This window comes from Mercurialis annua, linkage group LG7 (assembly GCF_937616625.2).
Source record: "Mercurialis annua linkage group LG7, ddMerAnnu1.2, whole genome shotgun sequence".
Lineage (NCBI taxonomy): Eukaryota > Viridiplantae > Streptophyta > Magnoliopsida > Malpighiales > Euphorbiaceae > Mercurialis > Mercurialis annua.
In genome coordinates this window covers 7,999,141-8,025,478 of record NC_065576.1, presented here as the reverse complement: position 1 = coordinate 8,025,478, position 26,338 = coordinate 7,999,141, and the positions used below count along the sequence as shown (strand labels likewise).

The window sequence follows — 26,338 nt, the reverse complement described above, 5'->3', positions numbered from 1 at the left end:
TTAAAGAGTTTGAGATATGCCTGAAAACACAATTACGTTCATATACACAAAAAGCTGCTAAACGTCTAAATTAACTTTAACATCGAAGAGTTAATCGAACAATCATCGTCCGGTTAGCTTCTATTTTATTTTACAGGTTTACTAATCGGATCAGAAGGCAGCCTCCATCATTACTCGTATTAGTTTTTAAAAAATTAGTTTTTTTCGGATTAACTTTTTTTTAAATATGGTGGTAATTAAATTTAAGAATAGTTTTCCATAACATTTTAAATACTCCAATATGTTTACAAATTTTAAAATGAAGTTCTCAAATTTAAAATTTATTTTAATTGATTTTAAATTGTAATATCCCGTATCTATATTAAATTAATTAATTATGTTTAAAGTTTTAATAAAGTTAATCCTGATTGAAATGAATTTTGAAAAAAATGATCAAAATAAATCACAAACTTTACCATACAATACAAATTATGAAACTTGACAATTTCAGCTACCAACTTTCATTTTTTGATAAATTGGAACACCGACCAATTATGTAACAGCACGTGACTGTAAATTACGATGTTCATGTTAGTGTTATTTTAGTTCGGTGTCTTGAATTTTTATTATATCAATTAAAAATTAAAAGTTATATTAATTAAAAATTAAACTTTATATGTTATATTTAATGTTTAGTATTTAACTATTTAATATTAGTTTAATATTATGTTTTAGAGTTAAATTGGTTCTAATGTTTGTTTAATATTTGTTTTGATGTGTCATGTAATGTAGTTTTAATATTTGTTTAAGTAAAAAAAATTACCATAAAAATTCAGAAGACACATTCGAGCAACTCTGCTCGCTAGTGTATTATTTTCTCACTATATTATTTGAACTTAATGTATATTTTTTCATAATATATTATATTAATTATATCTATTCTATATTTATTAATAAAACGATTTTAGGCTAAATTATTTATAATAAAAGGTACATTACACTAAATAACTTTAAAATTAATGATATAAATTATAATTTAAAATTTGTATGAAAGTGCAAATATAACCTTAAGACAATTAAAGCATAAGGCAAGTAAATGTATGAATTAATTATTAAAAAAAAATGTATGAATTTTGAAAGATGCCACAAAGGCCAAAAATGATGGGAAACTCTAATTTCTTACTTTTCTTGGGGAAATAAACTATATATGGGTATGGCAAAGAGACTAAAAGGAGGTATAATATCATAAGGGGATGATTGAGCATGGGACATATTTATTGGTGTCGCTGACTTAAAATAATAAAATTTCCAACAAAACAATTGTTGTTTTCATCAATTCATCATTTTTATGGATATCTTTGTTTTTGCTCATCATAACTCATTGAAATTAAGAACCTTCAAATATTATCTATATTCGCAATCTTTGAACTTTTTATTACCAATCGGGAGTATTTCCAAATTACCTATTTTTATAAAGTAATTACAATATTTTTATCTATTTTTTTTAACTTTTTCAGTGTCCAGAATTATAAAATAATTCCAAATTTTGTTTTAATTAGAGTTCCATTTTCATTTTTTTCTCAATACAATTGCATCTTTATTTTTCGCATTCCTCACAAATTTCTCTTTTTCTCTCTTTTTCTCTTCACCCCTTCTCAAATTTTTCTCCTTTTTTATTTCTCTCAGATCTCCGAACACAAAAACAATACCGCCTTTCAGATCTACGAGTACAAAAAATATCGACATAAATTGCATCCGAGAACATACATCATCGTCGTTTTTCCGATAGTTTAATCATTGTCGTCTTCTTTTTGGTGGTTTCTTCGCCGTCGTCTTTCTTTCACCTTTTAGATTTTCTATGATTATTTAGATTTTTGTGATTGTTTATATTTTTGATACACAAATTATTTTAAATTAATTGCTCTCTTTTTTTGATAAAATCTATCATTATTATAAATTGGTTTAATCACCAAAAAAAACCCGACCTTTTAACCCCTTTTCACTTGCACCCTGGCGTTGTAATTATGTCTGTATCACCCTATTCGCACCTTTCGTTTTCAATCACACCTTAAAAACTGAATTGACCCTTTTTTACTAAAAAAAACGAATTTGATTCTTCGCTTTTTGTATAAAATGTCAATTTGATCCTTCACTTTTAATATATTAAATACTTTTCAGAAAATAAATTGAAAATGAAGGATCAAATTAACAATTTTTCTAGTAAAAAAAGGTTAATTTAATTTTTTAGGATGTAATTGGAAAGGAAAGGTGCGAATTAAAGTGATATAGACAAAATCGCAACGTCATGGTGCAAGTGAAAAGGAGATTAAAAGTCGGAGTTTTTTTTGGTAATTAAACCTTTTAATAATGATCTTAAATAATAAAGAGATATTTTAAATATTACTCCCTCCGTCCCATTTTGTTTGTCCACTTTCTAATTTCATATATATTAAAAAAAATTTAATTACTAACAATTCTTCCTTTTGTACCCTTTTTGATTCTTGAGTTAATTTAGAATTAGTATATTAGAAAAGAAGAATAGTCAATACAATAATAGTAATAACATTAAATGCCAACAAAATTGCAAGTTTATGAATAAACAAATGCAAGATAGTCAAGCATATGTATTTATGGTATATAATATTCTATAAATTATATCCATTTATATTAAGGGTAAAAGAGGAAAATCTGTGTATGTAATACAAATGTGACAATCATTTTGGAACATCTAAATATAGAATAATGGACAAATAAAATGGGACGGAGGGAGTACGTACGAAATAAAAGATATGTTGTATAACTATGCCTTCAAGACAGAGCCATCTACAAAATGGTTCCTACAATATATGCGCACACACTAATCTTGTCATTAAGAGCTTAAAAACCTAGAGAAGAAAGGGAAATCCCAAGATTTAGGACACTAATTAAGTAGGTAAATTAGCAAAAGGAAATTTCGTAGGAAATAGATTGATTTGAATACTAATTAACAAGCAATGCATGCATGTCTATGTAATGGGTTTCTTTTGAAATGTTGAACTAATTATAGATAAAGAAATAGACTAGACTGAGATAGAAGCATATTACAGTTAATTATCCATTGAACTTATAAATAAATCTCAAAGCAAAGAGCCCAAAAGTCCAATAGAAAAGACAGTCATCACATGGCATTTTTATTAAGAGAGGACTATATAGTTTCTTGTATAAGAGAATGGAAAGGTGAGTATGAATATGATGTTTCAAACACATGAAATTTTGTTTTCATCAACTTGTTATTCTTACATATAAAAATAATATTATACTTCAAATAGGTGGAAAGAGATAGGTTTTTTTCTTTCTTTCCTTTTCTTCATTTTCTTTTCATAATTTTTGTTTTGGGATGCGTAAAAATCGTACTAAACCAAAAACAAAAAAAAAACGAATTGACAATTTAATTCAGTTTGATTTGATATTATAAAATAGAATTCCAATTTGGTTTTAAACATAAAAATACTTAGTTGATTTAGTTGTAAAGTAACTAAAATAATTAAACTTAATAAAAAAATCGATCTAACAAACTAATTCGATTTGAAAGTTTTTAAAATTGGGTTAATGTCATAAAAATTCACCAACTTTACACGTTTTCTCATTTTAATCACGTAATTTAAATTTCCTCATATTCATGCATGAACTGTCACTTTTTCTCAAATTCATACACGGTACTGAGGTGTCACGGCTTCATTGGTGTATCGCTGAGGTGGAGGTCAATTTACACCAATGAATGAGTGTTACCTCATCACTGTGCATAAATTTGAGAAAAAAAGTGGTAGTTCATGCATGAAAATGAAAAAATTTAAACTGCGTGATTAAAATAAGAAAATGTGTAAAATTCGTGATTTTTTTTTACATTAACCCTTTAAAATTTTGGTTTGATTTTGAAAAAATAAATTTTTACTTTAGTATTAATTTGATTTTTTTATATGAATGGAACACACACTTTATAGTTTTGTTAATGGAGTAGCTCTTCTTTGGAGGTGTATATGATGAAGAATTCGTAAGCATAGAATCTAAATATTATATGGGTGGGTCTTGATTGTATGTGCAAATTGAAATCAATTAAAGAAAAAAAGAGAAAAATTGAGAAAGAAACAAAGTTTATAAAGTTATGATATAGAGGAAAGGTTTTGAGTAGGTGTGAGGGAGGAGTACTTTGGAGAGCATAGAGCCCTTAATGGTAGGCAGCTTTTCTTTTTTATATTTTGTTAGTGGTATTTAAAGGCTAGTTTTTAAAAGTATGAAAAGTTGAGTTAAAACAAAAGTATGAGAAAATAGAATCATTCCTAAGCCTATAATTTTATTTTTCTCTTCATGTCTTCTCTTTGTAATCTAATCATATTCAATTATTCCATTACCTTCCTCTCATAAAGCTTTTAGTGGAGAGAGTTTGGTTAGCACCATTCTAAATAGCTATATAGCTTATTAATTTGTGATGGATTTTTAATAAGCTAAAAAAATTACGAATTTCATTTACTATGCTTGAAAAAATATGTAAATAATATATATACATATATTTAAAATATGCATCCGCTCATGAGTTAAACAGTTCATACTGGATATGAAAATTTCATATTGGTCTAACGTGAAGAGTGTGATTAACTTAGAATAACCAATGAATTATAATTCTAATGTTATGTGCGGCTGATAATATTCTATTAAAATTATAAAGTCAATTTCTTCCATATATAAACGCCAAAAAAACCATATTCCTAGTAATAAAATAATACTCATAATATGATATATAAAGAGCGGACATGACACCATTTATTAGATTAAAGGCAAAAAGTATAAAAAAATACTCGACTTTTTTTTTTAAAAGTACAGATCAGCTCTTTTGTTTTTAAGCCCTCGTAATTTTAATTAAACCTTCGTTGTCTTAAAATTGAATAAATAAACCCTTTTAGTTTACTTTTTGAACACTTATTCCCTTAAATTTTTGATAAATATTTTAAATATTAAAATTATTTTAATCTTTTTTCTTATATGATTATAAAAGACACGTTAGCCATTAAGAGTGTTTATAATGGTGTTGGACGAAAGGGGTTATTTGTTCAATTTGAAAACAACAAGGGACTTAATTATATCAAAAAAAAGTAAAAATGTTGACCTATACTTTTGTAAAAACTATGAAGATTTATTTATACTTTAAACCTAAATTAAAAACAATGACAAATAGCCGGGTAACTAGGATGATATAGATATGTTCATAAAATAATAAACAAATATCAAATGAACGATTGAAAACGAATTTTCAATAATCCACTCACGTTCAAATCAGTATAAATTTACACTTTAATCCAATAAGTCTTTGGTAGGAAGTTTTTTTTTCGGTTTGGTTATTTATTATGCTCGAATAAAATTTATATGGTCTTTTGTACCTTTTTTGGTTCGATTTTTTTAGATTTTTCAAAAGTTTCTAGTATTTGTTCGGATTTTACATTCAAGTTCTTGTAGATCGAAGAAATTGGAAAGTTGTAGATGTAACTTTTAGAATCTCATTAAAAATGAATATCAAAAAGTACTAGATTTTAACAGATCGAGCGAATCGTCTGTCAAATTGGAAAAAGGAGATATCGAAATATCTGGTTCAACATAACTTTGTTCATCGTTGTTTTAATTTTACAGGATTCATGTCTAGATTTTTCTTATTTTCGATTGATTGCATTACTTATATCTGTTACTTATTGTCTAATAATTTAATTTTTGAAATATCATATATATTGCCTCTTGTTACATGACTTTCATTCTTTGTAACTTTAATCTTCATAAATGGCTAATAATCAACCATGACACCTCACTTTAAGGTCTCCTATCACAAAACCTCCTACGTTACAAAAAAGTGTCACAAAACCTCTTAAGTTTAATGAAGGCGCTCACTAAAACCCCTATCGAACAAAATACCACTAGCGTCGTCTTTTTATTGTGAGCTTTTAGTTAAAAAAAATTGGCGGCGTCACGTCAGTTGGCACGTCATCAAAAATCTAAAAAAAAAAACAACAAAAATACCCCTAAAACTATTAAAATTTTACTAAGAAAAATAAAAATCAAACCCACATAAACCCACCAAACCCAACCCAACCCGTAACCTCGCCTACTGATTTCCGGCCGCCACCTCTTACCGACCGCCAAATTTTTTTTAGCGGTCTTCTCTGGCTTGTTCTTCTATGGAAGAACAAATCGTATCTTTTCTTTCAAGATTATATCTTAATATGTTCTTAAAAGAAAGGGGGACAGTTGTAGTAGATGAACGGCAGACAGCCGTAGTAGATGGCCAGCGGGCGGCGGTGAATGGGTTGACTGGGTGGTTTGGGTTTTGATTGGGTTGGATTAGGTTTTTTTTATTTTTTTTAATTATATTTTAATAGTTTTATGGGTATTTAGGGTATTTTAATTTTTTAGGGTATTAGTCTTCCTTTTGAGTCTCCCTTTCACTTCTTCTCTCTAAAAAAACCCTAATCTCTTATTATTTATTCTTGGCTGTTGTAAATGGTTTGATTTTGCAATTTGCGATCTATCTCTTTTTCTATTTCGCTTTAATTTCATAAAATTCAATAAATAACCAAGTCTTTTTTATTTTATTTTTATTCTTAATGGATTAATATTTATCATAAAAAACCGAGTCAAAGATATATTGAAGATCTTTCAACAATGAAAATGGAATCGTTCATGGGCTATATTAGTTTTTTATGGTTGTTTTTTTCTTGTTTTTTTGTCCTTTCTATATGAAAAGTTTGTTGTCCTTTTTTCAAAAGAATTTATTGGGTGGTGGTTGATCGGAAGTTATGGCTATAGTTTCTGATATCGAAAATTAGTTAGCAGACGTTGAATAAGTTTGATCGAGTATTACACTTAATGGACGTAACAGTTAGTAACTTAATTTTTATTTTCATAAGTAAATCTGCGAATCAGACAACGAATGCTAGCATAAATAGTATGTTCCATGTTAGGTTATTAATTTTCGAATCTCTCGAATTTTCTTACAAATGTAGCTGTTTCGGATTACATTTTATAAAAGTTAATGTATTAAAAGAATAGGGTATTTTAATGACTTGACAGATGACGTGGTGCCACCAGTGTTTTTAGACAACTCACAATAAAATCACGGCGCTAGGGGTATTGTCTATAGGGGTTTAGTAAGCGTCGTCATTAAATTTAAGGGGGTTTGTGATATTTTTGTAATTTATAAGATTTTGTGATAGAAGAGTCCTAAAGTGAGATGCCACCGTTGATTATTAGCCCTTTATGAATGGATTCAGGTTTGGGGGAAAAAATTAGTATAAGTAATGATAAAATGAGTATACTTACTCCTTCATATCAATCATATATACCATTATGAAACATAACATTAAATATAAAAAACTACTTTTCAAAAAAATATACTTTCTCTGTTTTAAAATAATTATAAGTTTATAAATTTTTTTTGTTTCATACTAATACTTGTCATTTTAGAATACAATTAAGTATCTCAGATTGTATCACTCTGTATTTAGAGAATAAAAGCAAGACAAGATCAATTGAAACTTGAAATAGCAGTGGGAGTCCTAGGATGGGCTCCTCTTGTTTTTTTTTTCTTTTTTTTATTATAAGAGATAGAGCTATTCTGAATTAGTTCTTAGCGGGAATTAGTATAAGATAAATCACGGCGTGAAAAGAATTAGTGACTCGAACCTCTATCCTCATGCATTAAATCAATCTTTCAAATACGCTCCTCTTATTCATTATTCCCATTTGCGCTACGTCTTTATTTTACGGCTATATTTGATTTATGAAAGAGATGCGGAATGTATATGCCGGTGCGGAATAGAATTATTATTCTGTAATTTTATAGAATAAGTATTTCTTTAAAAAAGTGAAAATTGCGTCCTGCTTAAAAAGTGATATATCTTAATTTTTTGTGTCCATATAAAAAGATCAGATCATACTTTCTGTACTATTTTATATATATAAAAAAGTTTTCTTTTATATCTCCTTTTTTATAATTAATGTCATTTATTCTGAAAATAAATTATAAAATTATAATAAATAGAGATAAAACAAAAAAGCATTAATAATAATTAATAGGCTAATAATTACCCATGACTCCTGATTTTAGGGGTATCTTACGACAAACTCCCTGATAAAAAACGATCAGTAAACCTCCTGATATTTGTGGCGGCGCTCGCTAAACCCCCTAAACCCCAAATATGACAAAAATATCCCTGTCGCCGTCTTTTTCAGTCAACTGTTATTCTTAAAAAAAAATGGTGGCGCCACGTCAGCTTCCACGTCAACAAAACACCTTAAAAATTTCAAATATCTAAAATACCCCTAATTTAATTAAAAAAAAAGACAAAAACAAAACAAATCAACCCGCTCTAAACCATTTAATTAACCAACCCAACCGCCAACACCACCCAACCACCGCCGCCAGCGCAACTCCAGTCATCGTGGAAGAATAGATCGGCGCTGTTCTTCCACGAAGAACAGATCGGCGCTGTTCTTCCACGAAGAACAGACCGGCTGGAAAAAATTCCGTCCATGGCGGCGGTTGGTAGTGGTGGCCGGAGAGCGGTTGGGTGGTGGTGGCGGTAGGGTGAAGTGGTTTGGTTGGATGTCATTGGGTTAGATTTGATTTGGTTGGATGTTTTAGGGGTATTTTAGGTGTTTTAATTTTTTAGGGTAGTTTGGTGACGTGGCAGCTAACGTGGCGCCGGCAGTTTTTTTTAAGAATAACAGTTGACTGAAAAAGGCGGCGCCAGGGGTATTTTTGTCATATTTGGAGCTTAGGGGGTTTAGCGAGCGTCGCCATAAAAATCAGGGGCTGATCTTTTTTTTATCAGGGGGTTTGTCGTAAGGTGCTCCTAAAGTCAGGGGTCATGGGTGATTATTAGCCTAATTAATAACTTTTTAATTCATGTGCAAAAAAAATATGTATCCCTTCTTAAACGGGAGCGAAGGGGTATTCTATTGGATCAAATGCATAAAAATTGACCAATTTTCGCGTGTTTTTGGTATTTAACACGAATTTTTAACGTTGGCATAAAAATACACGAACTATCTAATTTTTGTAATAATAATACGAACATCATTTTGGGCATAAAACGACACAGTTTCTCTCCTAAAACGGCACCGTTTTTGCCTTAAAACGACATCATTTTTTTCTTAAAAATGCAAACTTGATCTTATATGCAAAAATTTGATAGTTCATGTATTTTTTCGCCAAAATTAAAAGTTCGTATTAAATACCAAAAACACGCGAAAATAGGTGATGTTTTGTACATTTAAGCTTATTCTATTTTATTTTAAACAAAGGGTCAATGTAGCTTCTAATCTTATGATACGAGATCATTTAATTTAATTTATACTTTTTTGAGCAACTAACTATAAATTTTTTATTTTTTGGTCAAATAACTTCATAATTGTATTTTTAAAACGTGTAAAATGCAAATCGGAGTTGAGGGATGCAAAAACATAATTAGATACTTTTCTAATTGTTATGATATAATTATTCTAGATCCATTTTTTAAAGTAAAAATATAAATTATGATATTATTTGACCAAAAAATGAAGAGTTTTGGGGTTAATTGTCCAGAAAAGTATAAATTAGATCATATGATTTTGTGTCACAAGTTCACGAGCTGCGTTGACCCTTTGTTCATTTCATTTTTCGTGCTATTTTAACCCGTGAACTAAATATAATCTAAAATTGAAGGCTTAATCACCAAAAAAACCCTCACCTTTTAGCCCCTTTTCAGTTGCACCCTGACGTTGCAATTTTGTCAGTTGCACCCTAATTCGCACCTTTGGGTTTCAATTCCACCCTCAAAATCAAATTGGACTTTTTTCAATCGGGAAAAATTCATAAAAACCCTTATAAAGTACTCGTTTGAACTCTTTTCCACATAAAAAGTTAAAAATGGATGATTTATTTTAATTTTTTTCAAATGAAAAAGAGATCAATTTAGTACTTGAGGGTGAATTGAAAACCAAAGGTGCGAATTAGGGTGCAACTGATAAAATTGCAACGTCAGAGTGCATTTAAAAAGGGGCTAAAAGGTGGAAGGTTTTTTTGGTGATTAAGCCAAAATTGAATTAATAAGAAAAAAATGAAGTTAAAATGAGCATAAATATGGATAGGAAAGGCCACGTAAGCAAGAAACTAGTAGATGTGGATAGCATGAGTGCAGTTCATGGGTTAAAGCTTACCCAATCTGTTTATTGATTTGATTTGAGAATGGTTTCTTTGAATCTTTACACCTCCTCTCCATTCTTACAGTGAGTTTCTTATAATTTATTATTGCTGAATTTCTTCAGAATTGGATTCCTTTTTTTATTGACATTATTGCTTATTTGCTGTTGTTTGGTTATTTTGATATCAATTTTGCGTCTTTTTAATTGATTAAATTGTTTATTGACACAATTGTGTGTGTTCAATCAGCTTCTAGTTGTTTATTTGGTAGTAGTTTGCCATTTTACTTATGATCATTTCCATTGAATTGCGAATTCATGTAATTGTTGGAGTGCTTGCGGGAGAAATTGAACCTACGATCTTGGCAGAATGCTGCCTAGAATGAGCAATAGCTCAAATGGTATAAGCGTTTTGCTAAGTCGTGGGTTCAATTCCTTCCAAAAACGCTTCCAACAAAAAAATAAGTTGAATGAATTGAATTCTAGCAACTATGGGATTATTAAATATGTGAATTGTGTAAACACTAAACAGAATTCAATTCATTTGAGCTATTGGAGGCTATACAAAATTTGGAATTCAAGCAATGACATAGCATTTCTATGACTGCAATTCTGCACTTCTTTTTTGTTTTTCTTGGCATTCATTATGCTGCCTTTACATTTATAACTAACTAATTTGCTCCTCTTTTTTTTCTAGAGGCTATACTGGTCTACATTGCGCGCATCCGCTTAACTTTAATGCTAGTTTAACTGATCTAGTGTCTAGTTATCCCAATAGAAAATTATGCCTCAACTTCAAAGGTTTCAATCGAGTAAGAGCCTCGTTGGATTCTAGAGAAGGTGAACTTCTCCCTTATAACAATAACAATGAAGCTCCAGGACTTGATAACTTCATTGGCAAAAAGCTCAACCAACCGCCTGGCATTGCGCTACAATCTGATGCCATTGGTTTTGGAACACTGTCCGCTGAAATGGCCCCCACTTCGTTTGCTTTCTTTCCTAATGATGACGAGCATGACCTTGACCGTCCTATAGAAGGGTTTGCTTCCATACCAGAGGCCATTGAAGATATTCGTCAAGGCAAGGTTAGTTGTTGTTGTTGTTGTTGTTGTTGTTGTTGTTTTTTTTCTTCTTGTTTGAGTAATGTGTGACGTTATTGATTTTGGTTTATGTTGCAGTTAGTCATTGTTGTCGATGATGAAGACAGAGAAAACGAGGGAGACTTGATAATGGCAGCATCAAAGGCAACACCTGAAGCAATGGCATTTATTGTCAAACATGGAACTGGTATTGTATGTGTGAGTATGAAAGGAGAAGATTTGCAGAGGTTGGAACTTCCGTTAATGGTTACGCATAAGGAGAATGAGGAAAAGCTTTGCACTGCATTCACTGTTTCTGTGGTATGTGCTACAAATTCACTTTGATCAAGTTTAATTGCTTTGTCTTTTACCTTTTTGTCTTCCTTTCCTACGATAGTCGTCAACATCTATATGAAGAAACTGGAATTATGGGACCTTTTCGGATGACATTTATTCAAAGTTTGATTTATGCATTGCAGCTAAATGAAGTGAATTAGCTTGAAAAATACAGAACTCAACTGTTCCTTTTCTCTTTGTTTCCATACTCCTGTTTAAGTACGTAAAGAGCTTTGTTTTCCTATTTTATTGGTGTGTAATCTACAGTGCGTTTATTAATTAATTTCAGGCAATAATATATTGTTTTGTTGCTCACAGAATTATTTCACTAGTGATATTTTCTTTGTTATTCGTAGATATTGCTGCTTTCATTTGCTATTTCCAATTTCATGTCTAACACCATTCACTATGTTTGCATAGGATGCAAAACACGGCACGACGACAGGCGTCTCGGCTCGTGACAGGGCAACAACAGTATTGGCTCTTGCCTCTGCAGAGTCAAAACCTCAAGATTTTAACCGCCCTGGTCATATTTTTCCACTTAAGTACAGGGAAGGGGGGGTTTTAAAAAGAGCTGGACATACAGAAGCTTCTGTCGATCTTGCAATGTTGGCTGGGTTAGAGCCTGTTGCTGTTTTGTGTGAGATTGTTGATGATGATGGCTCTATGGCTAGATTACCAAGACTTCGCCAATTCTCACAAGCAGAGAACTTGAAAATCGTTTCGATAGCTGATCTTATCAGGTAATCTATATATCTGAATTCAAGGTTCTGAAACTAGCTGCCATTTTCTGCTGCCATTTTCTACCACCATATCAATTTACCAAACTTTACTTCAATTGCCTGAAAAATAGGTGACTGGCATTTAGAACATATTTCATATTGTGCATAAACAGAAAATGCATAATTTTGATTTCATATATTTCCTCAACGAATCAATTTCCATCTAAAATTTCTATAGATCGTATCATAGACTAATATTACCACAGCATAAATCATAATATGTGGCATATTACAACTATTACCTTGAGAGAAATGGCTCGCCGTAGAAGCACTTAATCAGATATTGTTTAGTAAACTTGGGATTGTTTGTTGCCTTTCTTTTGCTTGTCTGAATGATGTCTATAAAAAATTACCAACAGATATAGGAGGAAAAGGGATAAATTAGTAGAGCTGGCTGCTGCTGCTCCAATACCAACTATGTGGGGACCATTCAAAGCCTACTGTTACAGGTCATTGTTGGATGGCATTGAACATATAGCAATGGTTAAAGTAAGCTATTTATCTTAGTTAGAATTCTAACATTCTTGCTTGGTATTTTTTCTCGCATTTATTTCTTATGCAACAATGGCATAAAATTACCTACTATTCAACTTTTACTTTCCAATTTTAATATTTATGCTATCATTTATGTTTGTTACAATTTGAAGGAATTTTTACTCAATTCTGTGTCTTGCTCAAGTTTGAAAGTTATGTTCCAATTCCTGTAAGACTATGACTCGCGTCTTGTTTTTGAGGTTGCTTTATGTATTGATTTCTAGTTCCTAATGCTAAATGACCAGGCTAGAGTAACTTGATTGCTGGGGACCATATCCACATGTTACCTTGGTGCTCCAATTGCTCCCTACTACTTGTGTTATTTACAGAAAGAGAAGGAAGTTAAAAGTCAATTTTTTATATTTGTGTGAGAATTTCATAATGATCAAACTTTTTGTATTTGAGTTTTTTTTTAAACCTAAGCGCAGGTTTTTCAACAGAAATAATGGGTTTTAGATGATGTATGGATAGAAAGATACAATCTTGTCAAAACTTTTCCTTAAGGTTTGGAGTCTGGACCTCGTAAAATATTATTTGTTGTTATCTGCTATGTCGATGAATTGTCTATTTTATCTATGTCTACGTGTGAGTTTAGCACTGGATGCATGGGCCTCTAACTTATCAACGGGGGGTCCAATCCTCTTTTTTCTGCCTACCAACTATGATGCTAATTTTTTTATATCTCGAAATAAATTTTTACAGTAAATGTTTAACATAATTGAGGTTGAGTAAACTATTCAATGTCATATAGTTAAGAAATTGAAATGTCCAATGGGTTTGCTTCAAAACAATTGCTACCGATTGCTTATGAACATTTCAGTCTTTGCTTCTTCCTTGTGATGGGGCTGAGAATTCTTGTTCTGTGAAATTAGGATTTCAGAGTTCCTTTACCAATTTCCTAACTCAAGTAATGCCAATACCATAATACATGATTGCTCCTGATATTATTTCCACATCTTTTTATCCGCCAATTGTGCACATTCCATTCAGTAGCTTTATATGCAATATGCTTAGGAATTGTTAATCCTCCGGGAAATGATAAAGCTCATCTTTGCTTACGTAACTGGGAGATTGCCACTTGTTTCTCAGCTGAATTTATCGCCAAACTGGAATTATGCCGCCTCATGATTAAGATTCTTACTTTGCTTAAGAAATCTATTGTCGTCATCTATTGTTGAGGATGAAAAGATTACGACAGCCATAGGCCAATGCAAATGATCATTTTTTTTCATGCAATATGGCTGTCCTTTGTAATTTCATTGTCCTGTATCTTTTGAAAGAAAAGTACCTTCTGCTGGACAAAGAATTAGCCATTGTTTTCCTTTCTTTTTGTCAAAGGAAGTCAACTTCTAGTCCTGTAGACAATAATAATAGTCTATATTGTGCAGGGTGAAATTGGAGATGGTGAAGATATTCTTGTGAGGGTACATTCTGAATGCCTCACCGGCGACATATTTGGATCAGCTAGATGTGATTGCGGAAGTCAGCTAGCTCTTGCAATGAAGCAAATTGAGGAAGCTGGCAGGGGTGTATTGGTGTACCTCAGAGGACATGAAGGCAGAGGAATCGGTTTAGGCCATAAGCTTCGTGCTTACACTCTACAGGATGATGGACGGGACACAGTCGAAGCCAATGAAGAGCTGGGTTTACCAGTAGATTCTCGTGAATATGGCATTGGTGCGCAGGTAGAAACTGTACATTTCTCTTATAATCTATAATATCTCATAATTCGCACATATGTCTCTATGCGCTAGATTAAGTTATTTATCATTGATGGTTTGATCAAGTTACTTTGAATCAGTTACAAAACTAGTTGAACTGTTAGAAGGCAATAAATTAATTCCAGTCAGCTAACAATAGGTTCTTTGTCTATTACCATTGAAAATGATTGCTTGCATATCTGCTTAAAATTAATTGCCCTGTTTCAATAACAATGTATTCCATGGCTATTTTGATGTTCTTATACAAGATTGTTTTGTCTACCTTCGGGTTTTATCCTGTTTATGGAAAAAAATGAGGCAGCTAAATGCATGATCTACTTATCTGCAGATACTAAGAGATGTGGGTGTCCATACAATGAGGTTGATGACGAATAATCCTGCAAAATATGTCGGGCTCAAAGGTTATGGTCTGGCCATCGCAGGCAGAGTCCCATTGTTGACACCCATAACTACAGAAAACATGAGATATTTGGAGACCAAACGTGAAAAGATGGGACACGTTTACGATTCAGATTTTGATGGCTACGTAAACGGTATCACTGATAAGAATTCGACCATTGACAGTCCATCTGATGGTTCACCTACAGCATAACCACTGGCAAAATGGTACCATCTACCTGGCTTAAACTTCAACTAGGGCATAGAAATTTTAGCATTCTTTTCTGTGATGTCTTCACTATTAGGAAAAATAAAGTAAAATTTCTCTCTTTAGAAAGGAGAGGCTAAAATAGTTGATCTTTTTGTCCATTTTCTGTGGAAGTTGGTGAAATCTTGATTATATTTATGAACTTTATTACAAACTATAGAGTGGAGCTGAGCACCAGAGTTTTCTGAATGAGACCTTATTGTTGGATTAGGAGTACCGTTGTAATATAATAGCATTCATAATAATATTCATTATGGTCAGATCACTACCATTGTATCATATACTCAACATCAACATCAACATCAACATCAAATAGCTCTAATCCCAAGTTAATTGGGGTCGGCTACGATTCAGAGCGATAAAAGACTGAATCCTAATAAGATATTCTAATTTACTGCATAAACTTCTTTAAGATTTTCTATACACTATGTAGCAACGTTCCTAATTTATTTATTTTTACATTTTTTATAAACCTGATAAACTCTCATAATGTGATCATGTAGAAGCTCAACGATGAAAATCTCCGCATTGAAAAAGAACTCTCCTATCAAAATGTTTTCGAGACCAATGTATCTAACTCGAGACATTTACAGCCAAAAGCAAATCCCACACCTGCAATCCCCAAACAGAATACCAAGGCCAAAATCCAAGACACACCACCGCTGCCACCGCCACCATTATCAGCCTCTTTCGATGATTCTTTAACATCTTCTCTTGGTCTAGCACGGTTACAACAGCACCGTTTCTTTTCTCGATATTTCAATTCTGATTGCAGCTTCATAACTTGAACATCAAGTAACCTAACCCATTGACGATAAGCAAATACGTTCATCGACTCTCTCAACAAAGCATTGGAAAGACAACCCTTCTCCTCAGCTAAACTTACAGCTTTCTTCTCGGCTTCTCTCGCTCTTGTTTGTGATAATCTCAGTGCCTTCAAAACCTCACCATAACTTCCATATGCATCAAAATCATTAATGTTTTCATCTTCTTTTGATCCCATCGTGCTAAAAACCCTATTCATCGATGATATGACCGTCTTATCCGGCCCGGAAAACACCTTCAACGGCGGTGGAAGATCACAATTCTGCAATAGATCCATGCTTGATTTTCTATAAAGCAAAGCACCCATTAAAACTTCATCTTCTAAATATTTAGCTCCTGAACTTGACATCTTCTTGTTGTTTGATTTCTAGCTTTCTTCTTGAAATCTTTCGCTATAGTCTAGATTAATTTCTTTATTGGGTATTAAATTTTTTATGAATAGGTAATAAATTTGAAGCTTTGAAAGAAAAATGAAGGAAAGATAGGGTTGGTGAGAGGAGTATATAGTCATATAGGTTAATGTTATCTTATCTTGAGAGAGTCTTGCAAGAAATAATATATCTTCTACTATATGCTATGCTAAACAAATAAATGAAAATGTATATGACCTTTAAATATATTTTTTGTTATACTTTAATGAAAATAAGATGATTCCTTTAGGCATCGCCTCCGTCAAAAAAAGTTTAAAAGGACGTTATAGAATTTGTAGTGAAGCTAAACTTGGAGGAAAGTTAAAGCTCGGGCCATCGGAAGGTCTCAAACCAACTAAATTATCACATGTCAATTAGCTCGGGATGAAAAACAAAATCGATTTCACCGTTTACTGTAGCATGTCAAACTATTATCAATGGACATTTTTTGTTATACTAGTTTCGCATTACGTGCTACGCACATGGCTCGTAATGTGACTTGTCAATTTCATATTAATTAATTGACGTTAATAATATTTATTTGTTTATGTATAATTAATATTAAATTGATTAGAGTTTTTTAAAATATAAATTATTTTATTGGTTGCATTAAGATTATAATTAATTTTATTTATTTTATTATTAAATGAAATCTTAATTTTATAATCAAATAGTGTTAAAAATAAATTATTATCTCAATATAATTACTACTTTATTAAATAATTAAATTAATATCAATTCAACCTGTTTATATTAAATTTAATATTTCAAATGATGTGAAATATAACGTATAGCTTAATAAAATATTTGTATAATTATAATAATTTGGATTTATTTGATTTATCAGAATAATATCTTTTAATAGCTAACCAAAGAGAGTCAAAATAATTTATCAAACTCTAATTTTTTTTGAGAAAATCAAACCCTAATTGTAGTCTATGATTTACAATTTTTAGTATATACCAACCAATTTTAAGGCTCAATTTCTTTTTTAACAAATTTGTTTATCCGTACTACACCCTAATTTAAATTAGTCTTCAACAATTTTTACTTATTTGGAGAAACATCTTTTTCATATATAGTATAGTGACGCATATTATTATTGAATTTAAAAGTATGTTAAAAAGAAAATCTTAATGCATTTGAATACATACATATAAATATCGTCTAAAAAGAACGTCAATAATAATTGGACTTTAATGTGGGGACATATGATCCAACCCCGTTGTTTCTTAACCTTGCCATTACTGCCGTTACCTTTTGCCCAAATAATGCATTTGCTTTGTTCATGTGATGGTAATAAAAAAAATGGGAGAAAAATTAAGTTACGAATTTCTGGTACTTAATTTTAATAATCCTTGTTTGGAGGAACACTATTTCGTAGGTCGTCTCACATATTAGTAGTAGTTGTAGTATGCATTAAAGACTCTTAGCAATAATTAAGGAATTTTATCCCAATTAAACTCTAATTGTACCTTATATTTTTTAAATCTGTAATTAATTAGATAAAGACCAAAAAACCTTCAATTAACAATAATCTATAAAGGGCTATTTAGTAAATTTGCCTGTCCCCCCATCCGTGCTTTTATATATAACTAGTTTTTAGTTTACGTGTTACACACGTGGCTCGTAGTGTGACTCGTCAAATTATCAAAAAATATTTAAAGTATAATTAATCTGGAATAGTTGTTTTATTTAATATTTTAAATGACTATTTTTAATAGGTTAATATTTTTAATTGATACTCAAATTTTATAATTATAGAAAATTTAAATAGAAAATAGTAAATAATAATTAAAATAGTAATTTATTGGAAATAGTTTACCTTATTTAAAATTCTATATGATTAAAAAAATTAAAGTTAAAATTACTAAATATTTAAATAGTTTTTTTTAAGTTAGTACTTTAACTTTAATAATTATCTTAACATAGTAGTTTATTTTAGTTGGTACTCTAACTTTAAAATTATCTTAACAGTTTTTAATTAATAATTAAATTTTATAAAGTGAAAAGAATATTAACTCGTAATTTTAATTCTCATAGTAATCTTAACTTCAATAAGGTACAATTAGTACTCTAACTTATTTTAATATAGTAATTTATAGTAGTTTATTTTAGTTAAAACTCTAATAGTTTAATTTAGTTAGTATTCTAACTTGTCTTAATATAGTAGTTTATTTTAGTTAGTATTCTAACTTATCTTAATATGATAGTTTATTTTAGTTAGTATTCTAATTTTAATGATTATCTTAATAGATTTTAATTAATAATTAAATTTTATAAAGTGAAAAGGACATTAATGTAAATGTGCCTGTCCCCCCCTCCATCCGTGCTTTTATATATAGTATAGATAGATATACATATAGATATTTAGTTGGTTTATATATATATATATATATATATATATATGTGGTAAGTTAATTACGTTTAATAAACTAATTATAAAAAAAATTGACTATGTAGGGATGGAAGTTTTGTTGCTTTTGATTAAGGATATGCTTTTCTTGCTTGCTTGGTCAATGAGATGCGTTACAACTAACTTCCAACTTGGTTAGGCTCTCCCATAAGCTAACTGAATACTTCTTTAATTTCTTAATAAAGTATGAATAAAAGTTCAAAACTTCTTTTTTATTTTTGCTTTTACACCCTTGACTAACAGTATTGACTATTTTATCCCTATATGTATTGATAGACATAATATTTTACTATATATATGATTATAATTATCAGTTAATAATTTGAATTATACATACTTCAATGAGTAGAAATTCAAAAATTTAATATTAAAATATGGATAACAAAAAAATTAATATTTTAGTGATTAAAGTTGTTGGACAGAATATTAAATTCAACATTAAAATATGCTACCAATGAGTTATAATTCAAATGGTACAATCGCAGCAAACTGCTAGGTTGTGTGGGTTTGATTCCTCCCACAAGTTATTATTTATTATGTTCTACTAACAACTTTAATTTTCAATATTTAATTTTTAATTCATCAAACACCACAATTAAAACTTAAACTCTACATGATGAATGAAATGGATTAAAAACAATTTTATGCATGCGTTAGTGTAGCAATTAATTGACCATTTATGCGAGAATATGGGTCAAATGTGTTGGGGTCACTGAACTTTTAAATTATTTTTAAAATATATCAAATTTTAATTTATTTCTTAAAGGCCATCGAACTTCAATTTTTATTTCAAATCGGTATTTCTCATCTAATTTTAATGATGTGGCCCTTCGAATTTGAATATTTATCGCATCAACAATCGAGTGATACGTCAGGTAAACTAATTTTATTTTTTAATAAAATATATTGATATCATTTGCCAATGTGACAAATATTTTTGAATTAGATGGTCATATAAGCAAATTAAAACTTACAAAATCTTTGAGACAAAAACTGAAGTTTGATGACCTTAAATAAATAAATTGAAATTTTATAAATATATTTATTATTAGTGTGGAGTGGTAAATTATAAAAAATAGACAAATTTGTTGTGAAAAAATTTTAAAATGCGATATTTTACAAATAATTTCGAGCAAAGGATCACTTTCACCCCCAAACTTACGTCAAAATATCAAAAAAGTCCAAAGCTGAAAAAAGGGATCACTTATACCTTGAACTTGTATAAAACGGATCAAAAACCCCCCTCCCCACTCTCACCTAAGAGAGTCTATCACACTCTCCGGTTTTTCATAGTGGTTTTGTTGCCCAGGGTGGTTTTTGATAGAAAAAAAGTTTAAAATGGTTCTAATTTTTTTTCAAAGATTACAAATTAAGACCTAATAATTAAAAAAGTACAATTTAATACATATTATTCTAAAATCTAAAACAACAAATTAACCCTCTAATTTTTAATATATAACAAATTAATCCCCAAATTTTAAAATCTGAATTAACTAATTAACCCCCAAAATTAAAATATTAACAAATTAACCCTAATTTTTAAATATACATAAAAAAATTAATTTTTTTTTTAAAATGCAGACCCGCGGGTCTGTTCTTCCAGACCCGCGGGTCACAGATCCTCAGGCGAGGATTTGTTCTTGACAGATCCGCGCGAGGATCTGTCAAGAACATATCCGCGCGAGGATCTGTGACAGATCCTCGCCTGAGGATCTGTCAAGAACAGCTCCGGCGAGGAGGCTCCTCCTCCTCCTCGCCGGAACGAAAAAAAAAATAAAAAAAATTGACAAAAAGCATGATCTCTAAATTAATTAGGGATTAATTGTGATTTATTAGGTTTTAATTGCAATTAATTAGGATTTAATTGAGATTAATTAGGATAAAAAATATTAATTAAAAGCCCACTCTCCAATTAAGGTGCCATATCAGCATAAGGGGCTTTTTGAGCCGGTTTACACAAGTTCAGGGTATAAGTGATCCGGTTTTCCAGTTTTGGATTTTTTTGATACTTTGACGCAAGTTCAGGAGTGAAAGTGATCCTTTGTTCAATAATTTCATTTTAATTGTGACCACTTTATGAATTCTTTGATTTTTAGAAATTTTTTTTTGACAAAGATATGATGTGTTTGTTCTTTGTTTAATGATGTGTTATAACATTTATTCGGCGGACATAATCTACTTAAAAATTTATGGCCAGCTTCAGCCTCTATTCTGCAGTCTTAGCATATCTCCACTAAAAAACAAGAAATCATGTCAATAAGCAACACAGATAAGGTGGTTTTTCACTACCACCTCACTCTTTTTGTTCACCATCATCAAAATCATCCCCTTTTTTTCATTTTTCAAACATTTCTCAAACAAATCTTTTTATTCCTTTGCAGTCTAGGCACTTTGTTCCTTTCTTCTGCTCATTATTTTGAGGTAATCTTTTTGTTTTCACTTGCTTTGTATTACTATTAATTATCTGATAAGTAAAGCATTTACTCATATTCCTCAAGTGATGCTACTTTTTTTGCAGATGGGTTCTTTATTTTGCCTTATTTGATGCTTTGTGGTGCCTGCATTTTTCATGGAACTTGGCTTTTGCAAGTGGGTACTTGCATTTTCACTATCTTGTTGGGCTATTTTGGCCACAGTATACTCAGGTTACAATTCTTTTAAAGTGCTTTATGTTTAATGATGTGATTATGAAATAATTTTTGTAATTGGTTTGTAATGTTAAGTGAATGGATTAAGAGAAGATGCTAAAGTTAGAGGAGTCAATTTGGGAGGTTGGCTGGTTGTGGAAGGCTGGATTAAGCCTTCATTGTTTGATGGCATTCATAATGGAGATATGCTTGTGAGTTGCTTTTCTAAATCTTGCTTTTATTTGGGCTGATCTTATTTGATTATTGATTTGCTCGGTTAATCCTGTTTTGGATATTGAAATTTAGGATGGTACCGAGGTTCAATTTAGATCAGTGACCTTGCAGAAGTATGTCTCCGCCGAGAATGGAGGTGGCATGAGTGTTACGGTTGATAGAGATGATGCTTCTTCATGGGAAACATTCAGGGTAAGATGCTTGCTAAATTAGTCATGTTTCATTGAATATAAGCTTGTTGTAAATTGCCAACTTTAGTCACTTTTTCCTTCATCTCGGTTGATCCAATTCAATAAGTTTAGCTCTTTCTTGAATTCCGCTTTGAATCCACACACAAAATTGTGTTTCGTAATGGTTACTTGATTCGTAGTGGCATTGAAAAGCGCAATTTTTTTTACAATTTGATGTGGTCTATGGCATTGTTATTAACCGGTTTTGAGATATAGCCTTCTAAGTAATATTCTTAAGTTATCTTGTCCGTTGAGATACTTATTGAATGTATTACTAGTTCTTATGCATTACTGAAACAAGGATGTCAAAGCTCGAAGCTGTTATAGTTTGCTATAATTATGCAGACAAATCATCGAATTCATTTCTTCTCCTGCAGTTATGGAGACACTCTGAATTAGAATTTGAGCTTCGGACCTCCCAGGGCCAGTTTCTAACATGTGATAGTGAATGGTGCTCTATCTCTGCAACAGCAAACTCATCCTCGGCAGGGACTACATTTTATATTGAGAGAAATACTAACAACAGAGTGCATATAAAACTTACTAGTGGGACCTATCTACAGGTAATATCTCTGAAAGAATAATGTTACAAATAAAGATGTAATCACTTTTGGAGCATACCTGAACTTCTTATGGACTATAGTATAATTATACATTTGTGACAGGATTGAAAATTTCATTGATATATTTATAACCTGTTCTTGTAACAAGCGTCGTCTCACCATTTCCTATTTTAATATTTTTATTTCCGTGCAACATTCGTGATGCTTGGTCCCTTTTCGTATAATCTTAAAGGTTTGACAATATGGCATGATAGCTTATAATCAATTTTTTTAGGCTACATTAGGAAACCAGCTCTCTGCAGACTATCCAGGGAAACCGGGATGGGATGATAATGCAGCAACATTTGAAATGAGCATTATAGCAAATAACTTGCACGGAGATTATCAACTTGCGAATGGGTATGGGCATAATAAGGCCAAAGAGATTCTTAAGGTAAATTCCTTGTTCTATATTTCTCTATGTTATTCAATATTTTTCGAATTTGGTAGAAGATAGATAATTATGTATGCAACCAAAAATCACATAACACAGAATTAAGAGAATGTATAAGATAAGATTGTGAATGCAAATGATACTATACTGTAAACACGAAATGAGACTAAACCATAGAACTGTCGTGTTCAGCTTTCTATTAATTCTTTCCTTTTTTCCTTTTTGAACTGCAGAAACATAGAAACACTTTTATTACAGTAGAAGATTTCAGGTTTCTATATAGACATGGGATAAACACTGTGAGGATCCCAGTTGGTTGGTGGATTGCCTTAGATCCTGATCCTCCGGCTCCATTTATAGGAGGATCCTTGGAAGCTCTAGATAATGCACTCTCATGGGCGCAGTAGGTCCAGTTTTCCCCTGTTTCTGTTTAGATATTTAACACTTTAAACTTCACATTTCCTTTCGACAAATACCTACAAATTTTTTTTGGTGCAGAGCCTATGATATAAGATGTATAATTGATTTTCATGCGGCTCCCGGCTCTCAGAACGGAATGGAACATAGTGCTAGCAGAGATGGTACAACAGGCTGGCCTACTTCTCCTGATTACATCTCACAGACTCTCGATGTTATAGACTTTCTAGCTTCAAGGTACAATTTCGATAAGTTATTTGAGATTCTTTTGATTTCATTAGTAATGGAAATTTGGAATACTGCAAATTGTTTAGTATAATCTGCTGATTTATCCGTTTGCTCAGCTTAAAACATGAACGTAGATTATTTCATTTGCAGATACGCGAGACATCCTGCCTTGCTAGGAATCGAGCTTTTAAATGAGCCATCTGCTGGTTCAGTCCCTTTGGAAGTTTTGGTTCCATATTACAAACAAGGCTACGAAATTGTTCGAAAATACTCACCAAACGCTTATGTCATCATCTGTCAAAGAATTGGCAATGCTGACCCGATGGAACTTTACCAGGCTAATATAGGCTCTCACAACATTGTTGTTGATTTGCATTACTACAATCTTTTCGACACTTTCTTTTCTAATATGAGTTCTGAGGATAATATCCAATTTATACACAACAGCAGGGAAGCTCAATTACAGGCTCTGAACAGTGCCAATGGTCCGCTTGTTTTTATCGGTAAGGTACTGCATTCGCTATTCTTTTTAATGCAAAGAACTTTTCTGATGCAATGTGCATATTGTTTCTAAGACGTTATTGAGGTGTGTTGATGTTAGGCGAATGGGTGAACGAATGGAATGTAACAAGTGCATCGGAGGAAGATTATCAAAATTTTGGGAAAGCGCAACTTGAGGTTTATGATGCAGCTTCTTTTGGATGGGCATACTGGACTCTCAAAAATGATAGGAAACACTGGGATTTCGAATGGAACATCAAGAACAATTATCTCCAATTCGGTAATAATATGGCCTCATCGCCGCATTTTTTCTTTTCGGTAATAATACAGAAAATGCAGTGCAGTATTGAATCAACATTTGCTTTGAAAAGTCTGATAGATAGGATGTGTATATGCAGGTAATTCACCGGTTAGCCAAATTGTCGACAGACTGGTATTGATCGGCTTGATATCTACTTGCTTCTTTTTGCATCATATAGTATAGTGCAGCAGCTGAGAGATGATATGATCCAGAGATAAAAAAACATGAAAATTTACGGGCGGCTTTTTATTTTATGTTGGTTCGCAGATATTCATTCATTGCAAATCTGCAGGTTCAATAATAACTTTACAGCACAAATATACTGATAGAAAACAGAAACTTATAGTTGTACGTTTCGCTTTCAAAATATTATCTGTAATCCATTTTTGTAAAAAAATAACTGTCTTATATTTTCTATTTCAATGTTTTTTTTAGTTAATATAGCTTATCCTCAATATTGTATTTTTTTCTCTAAAGTCATATCTTGTAAAATAACCTAGAAAAAGCCTAACCAAAAACCTTATGACAATGAACATTTTATGTCCACTTTTGAATTCGATACATTAGAACATTTTACAATTTACACATTAATAAAGTTATTATTTAGTTTAAAAAGATTAGAAACTGATTTATTATTTAACAATTAATAAAATTTATAGGAGTTTATTATTCTAATTATTACAAAATTATGAAGAAAAAAAATATATAGATACAAGTAAAAATTCACCATTGGCGCCAACAAATATATTATAAAGCTATTTGAAATATATTCATCTTTTTGTTACATGTATTAAAAATTTAGTACTTAACTTGAGTTCTTTAATTTTTTTTTTTTTTTATGTATTGCCAAGTCCTTCTAATCAAAATTACTCACTTGACAGATTTGATCAGAACTTTTTATCAATTAAAACAGTAAAACATGTAATTTGTTAATTAGAAAAAATATGTTTTTTTAAACAAATAAATCGGGCCAACTAATTTAACCGAACACATCATCAAATTTGGACCGATTTGAATTCAGGATTTTTTTGGCTGCAAAAACTCATTTTTGTTTCAGAGGGAAGACACAAAATAGTTCCCGCCATAATAAACTAATTCTATTGGCTAATTCACATTACACACGGATTGCAATCCATGTCACTCTCCAATAAAAACTGACAACCGTTAGATTTCCATTTAATCCAACGGCTCATTATTTCCCTCCACTCCAAATCTCAAAAATTCACCAAATTCTTCCATTCCCGCATTTTATCATTCTGCTATAAAAGAAACCTTCACAATCACATTTCAACATCACCAATTTTCTCTCACTTTCCGGTCAACCAAACAGTCTTTATTTCTTTGATATTTAACTGAAATGGCGCGTACAAAGCAAACAGCAAGAAAATCAACCGGAGGAAAGGCCCCAAGGAAGCAGCTGGCCACAAAGGCGGCAAGAAAGTCAGCACCGGCCACCGGAGGAGTGAAGAAGCCACACAGATTCCGACCCGGAACTGTGGCTTTACGAGAAATCAGAAAGTACCAGAAGAGCACTGAGCTTCTTATTAGGAAGCTTCCCTTTCAAAGATTGGTCCGAGAAATCGCTCAAGATTTCAAGACCGATCTGAGGTTCCAAAGCGGGGCTGTAGCCGCTTTACAAGAGGCGGCTGAAGCGTATTTGGTTGGGCTGTTTGAGGATACCAATCTCTGCGCTATTCATGCTAAGAGAGTCACTATTATGCCTAAGGATATTCAGTTGGCTCGTAGGATTCGAGGCGAGAGAGCTTAGATTTGGGGTGGGTTTTGGTGTGGTTAGATTAGTTGATTCAGAAGTTGCAGTTTATGTGTTTGTTGAAATGCTTATGTGAAAAAGCCTGGTTAATTTTGTAATTTGGTA

General features: G+C 31.4%; 4 protein-coding genes across 8 annotated transcripts; 3 read left to right on the top strand and 1 right to left on the bottom strand.

Annotated features, from left to right (window-relative positions):
• Positions 1-10,132: 10,132 nt before the first annotated feature.
• On the top strand, positions 10,133-15,542 carry LOC126655793 (bifunctional riboflavin biosynthesis protein RIBA 1, chloroplastic-like). The gene is made up of 7 exons (XM_050350095.2): positions 10,133-10,266; positions 10,877-11,264; positions 11,358-11,579; positions 12,015-12,337; positions 12,736-12,865; positions 14,299-14,595; positions 14,960-15,542. Exons 1-7 carry the CDS (start codon positions 10,226-10,228, stop codon positions 15,221-15,223), a joined length of 1,665 nt encoding a protein of 554 aa, XP_050206052.1. The 5' UTR covers positions 10,133-10,225; the 3' UTR covers positions 15,224-15,542.
• On the bottom strand, positions 15,543-16,451 carry LOC126656717 (uncharacterized). Its single transcript, XM_050351322.1, has 3 exons — positions 15,890-16,451; positions 15,751-15,821; positions 15,543-15,620 (listed from the first exon to the last, which is right to left on the bottom strand). The coding sequence occupies exons 1-3, from the start codon at positions 16,449-16,451 to the stop codon at positions 15,543-15,545; spliced, it is 711 nt and encodes a 236-aa protein (XP_050207279.1).
• Positions 16,452-21,122: 4,671 nt separating this feature from the next.
• LOC126657660 (probable glucan 1,3-beta-glucosidase A) lies at positions 21,123-24,924 on the top strand. Of its 5 annotated transcripts, XM_050352383.2 has the most exons (12): positions 21,147-21,202; positions 21,310-21,349; positions 21,447-21,573; positions 21,652-21,767; positions 21,862-21,981; positions 22,397-22,582; positions 22,857-23,015; positions 23,249-23,418; positions 23,514-23,669; positions 23,811-24,163; positions 24,262-24,441; positions 24,560-24,924. In XM_050352383.2, the coding sequence occupies exons 3-12, from the start codon at positions 21,498-21,500 to the stop codon at positions 24,643-24,645; spliced, it is 1,602 nt and encodes a 533-aa protein (XP_050208340.1). In that variant the 5' UTR covers positions 21,147-21,202; positions 21,310-21,349; positions 21,447-21,497; the 3' UTR covers positions 24,646-24,924. The 5 variants fall into 5 exon arrangements, with proteins under 5 accessions (XP_050208342.1, XP_050208341.1, XP_050208338.1 ...); XM_050352384.2 differs by having other exon boundaries at positions 21,128-21,349; positions 21,447-21,517; XM_050352381.2 differs by having other exon boundaries at positions 21,128-21,349.
• Positions 24,925-25,747: 823 nt separating this feature from the next.
• On the top strand, positions 25,748-26,338 carry LOC126657528 (histone H3.2-like). The gene has a single exon (XM_050352233.2). It carries the CDS (start codon positions 25,820-25,822, stop codon positions 26,228-26,230), a length of 411 nt encoding a protein of 136 aa, XP_050208190.1. The 5' UTR covers positions 25,748-25,819; the 3' UTR covers positions 26,231-26,338.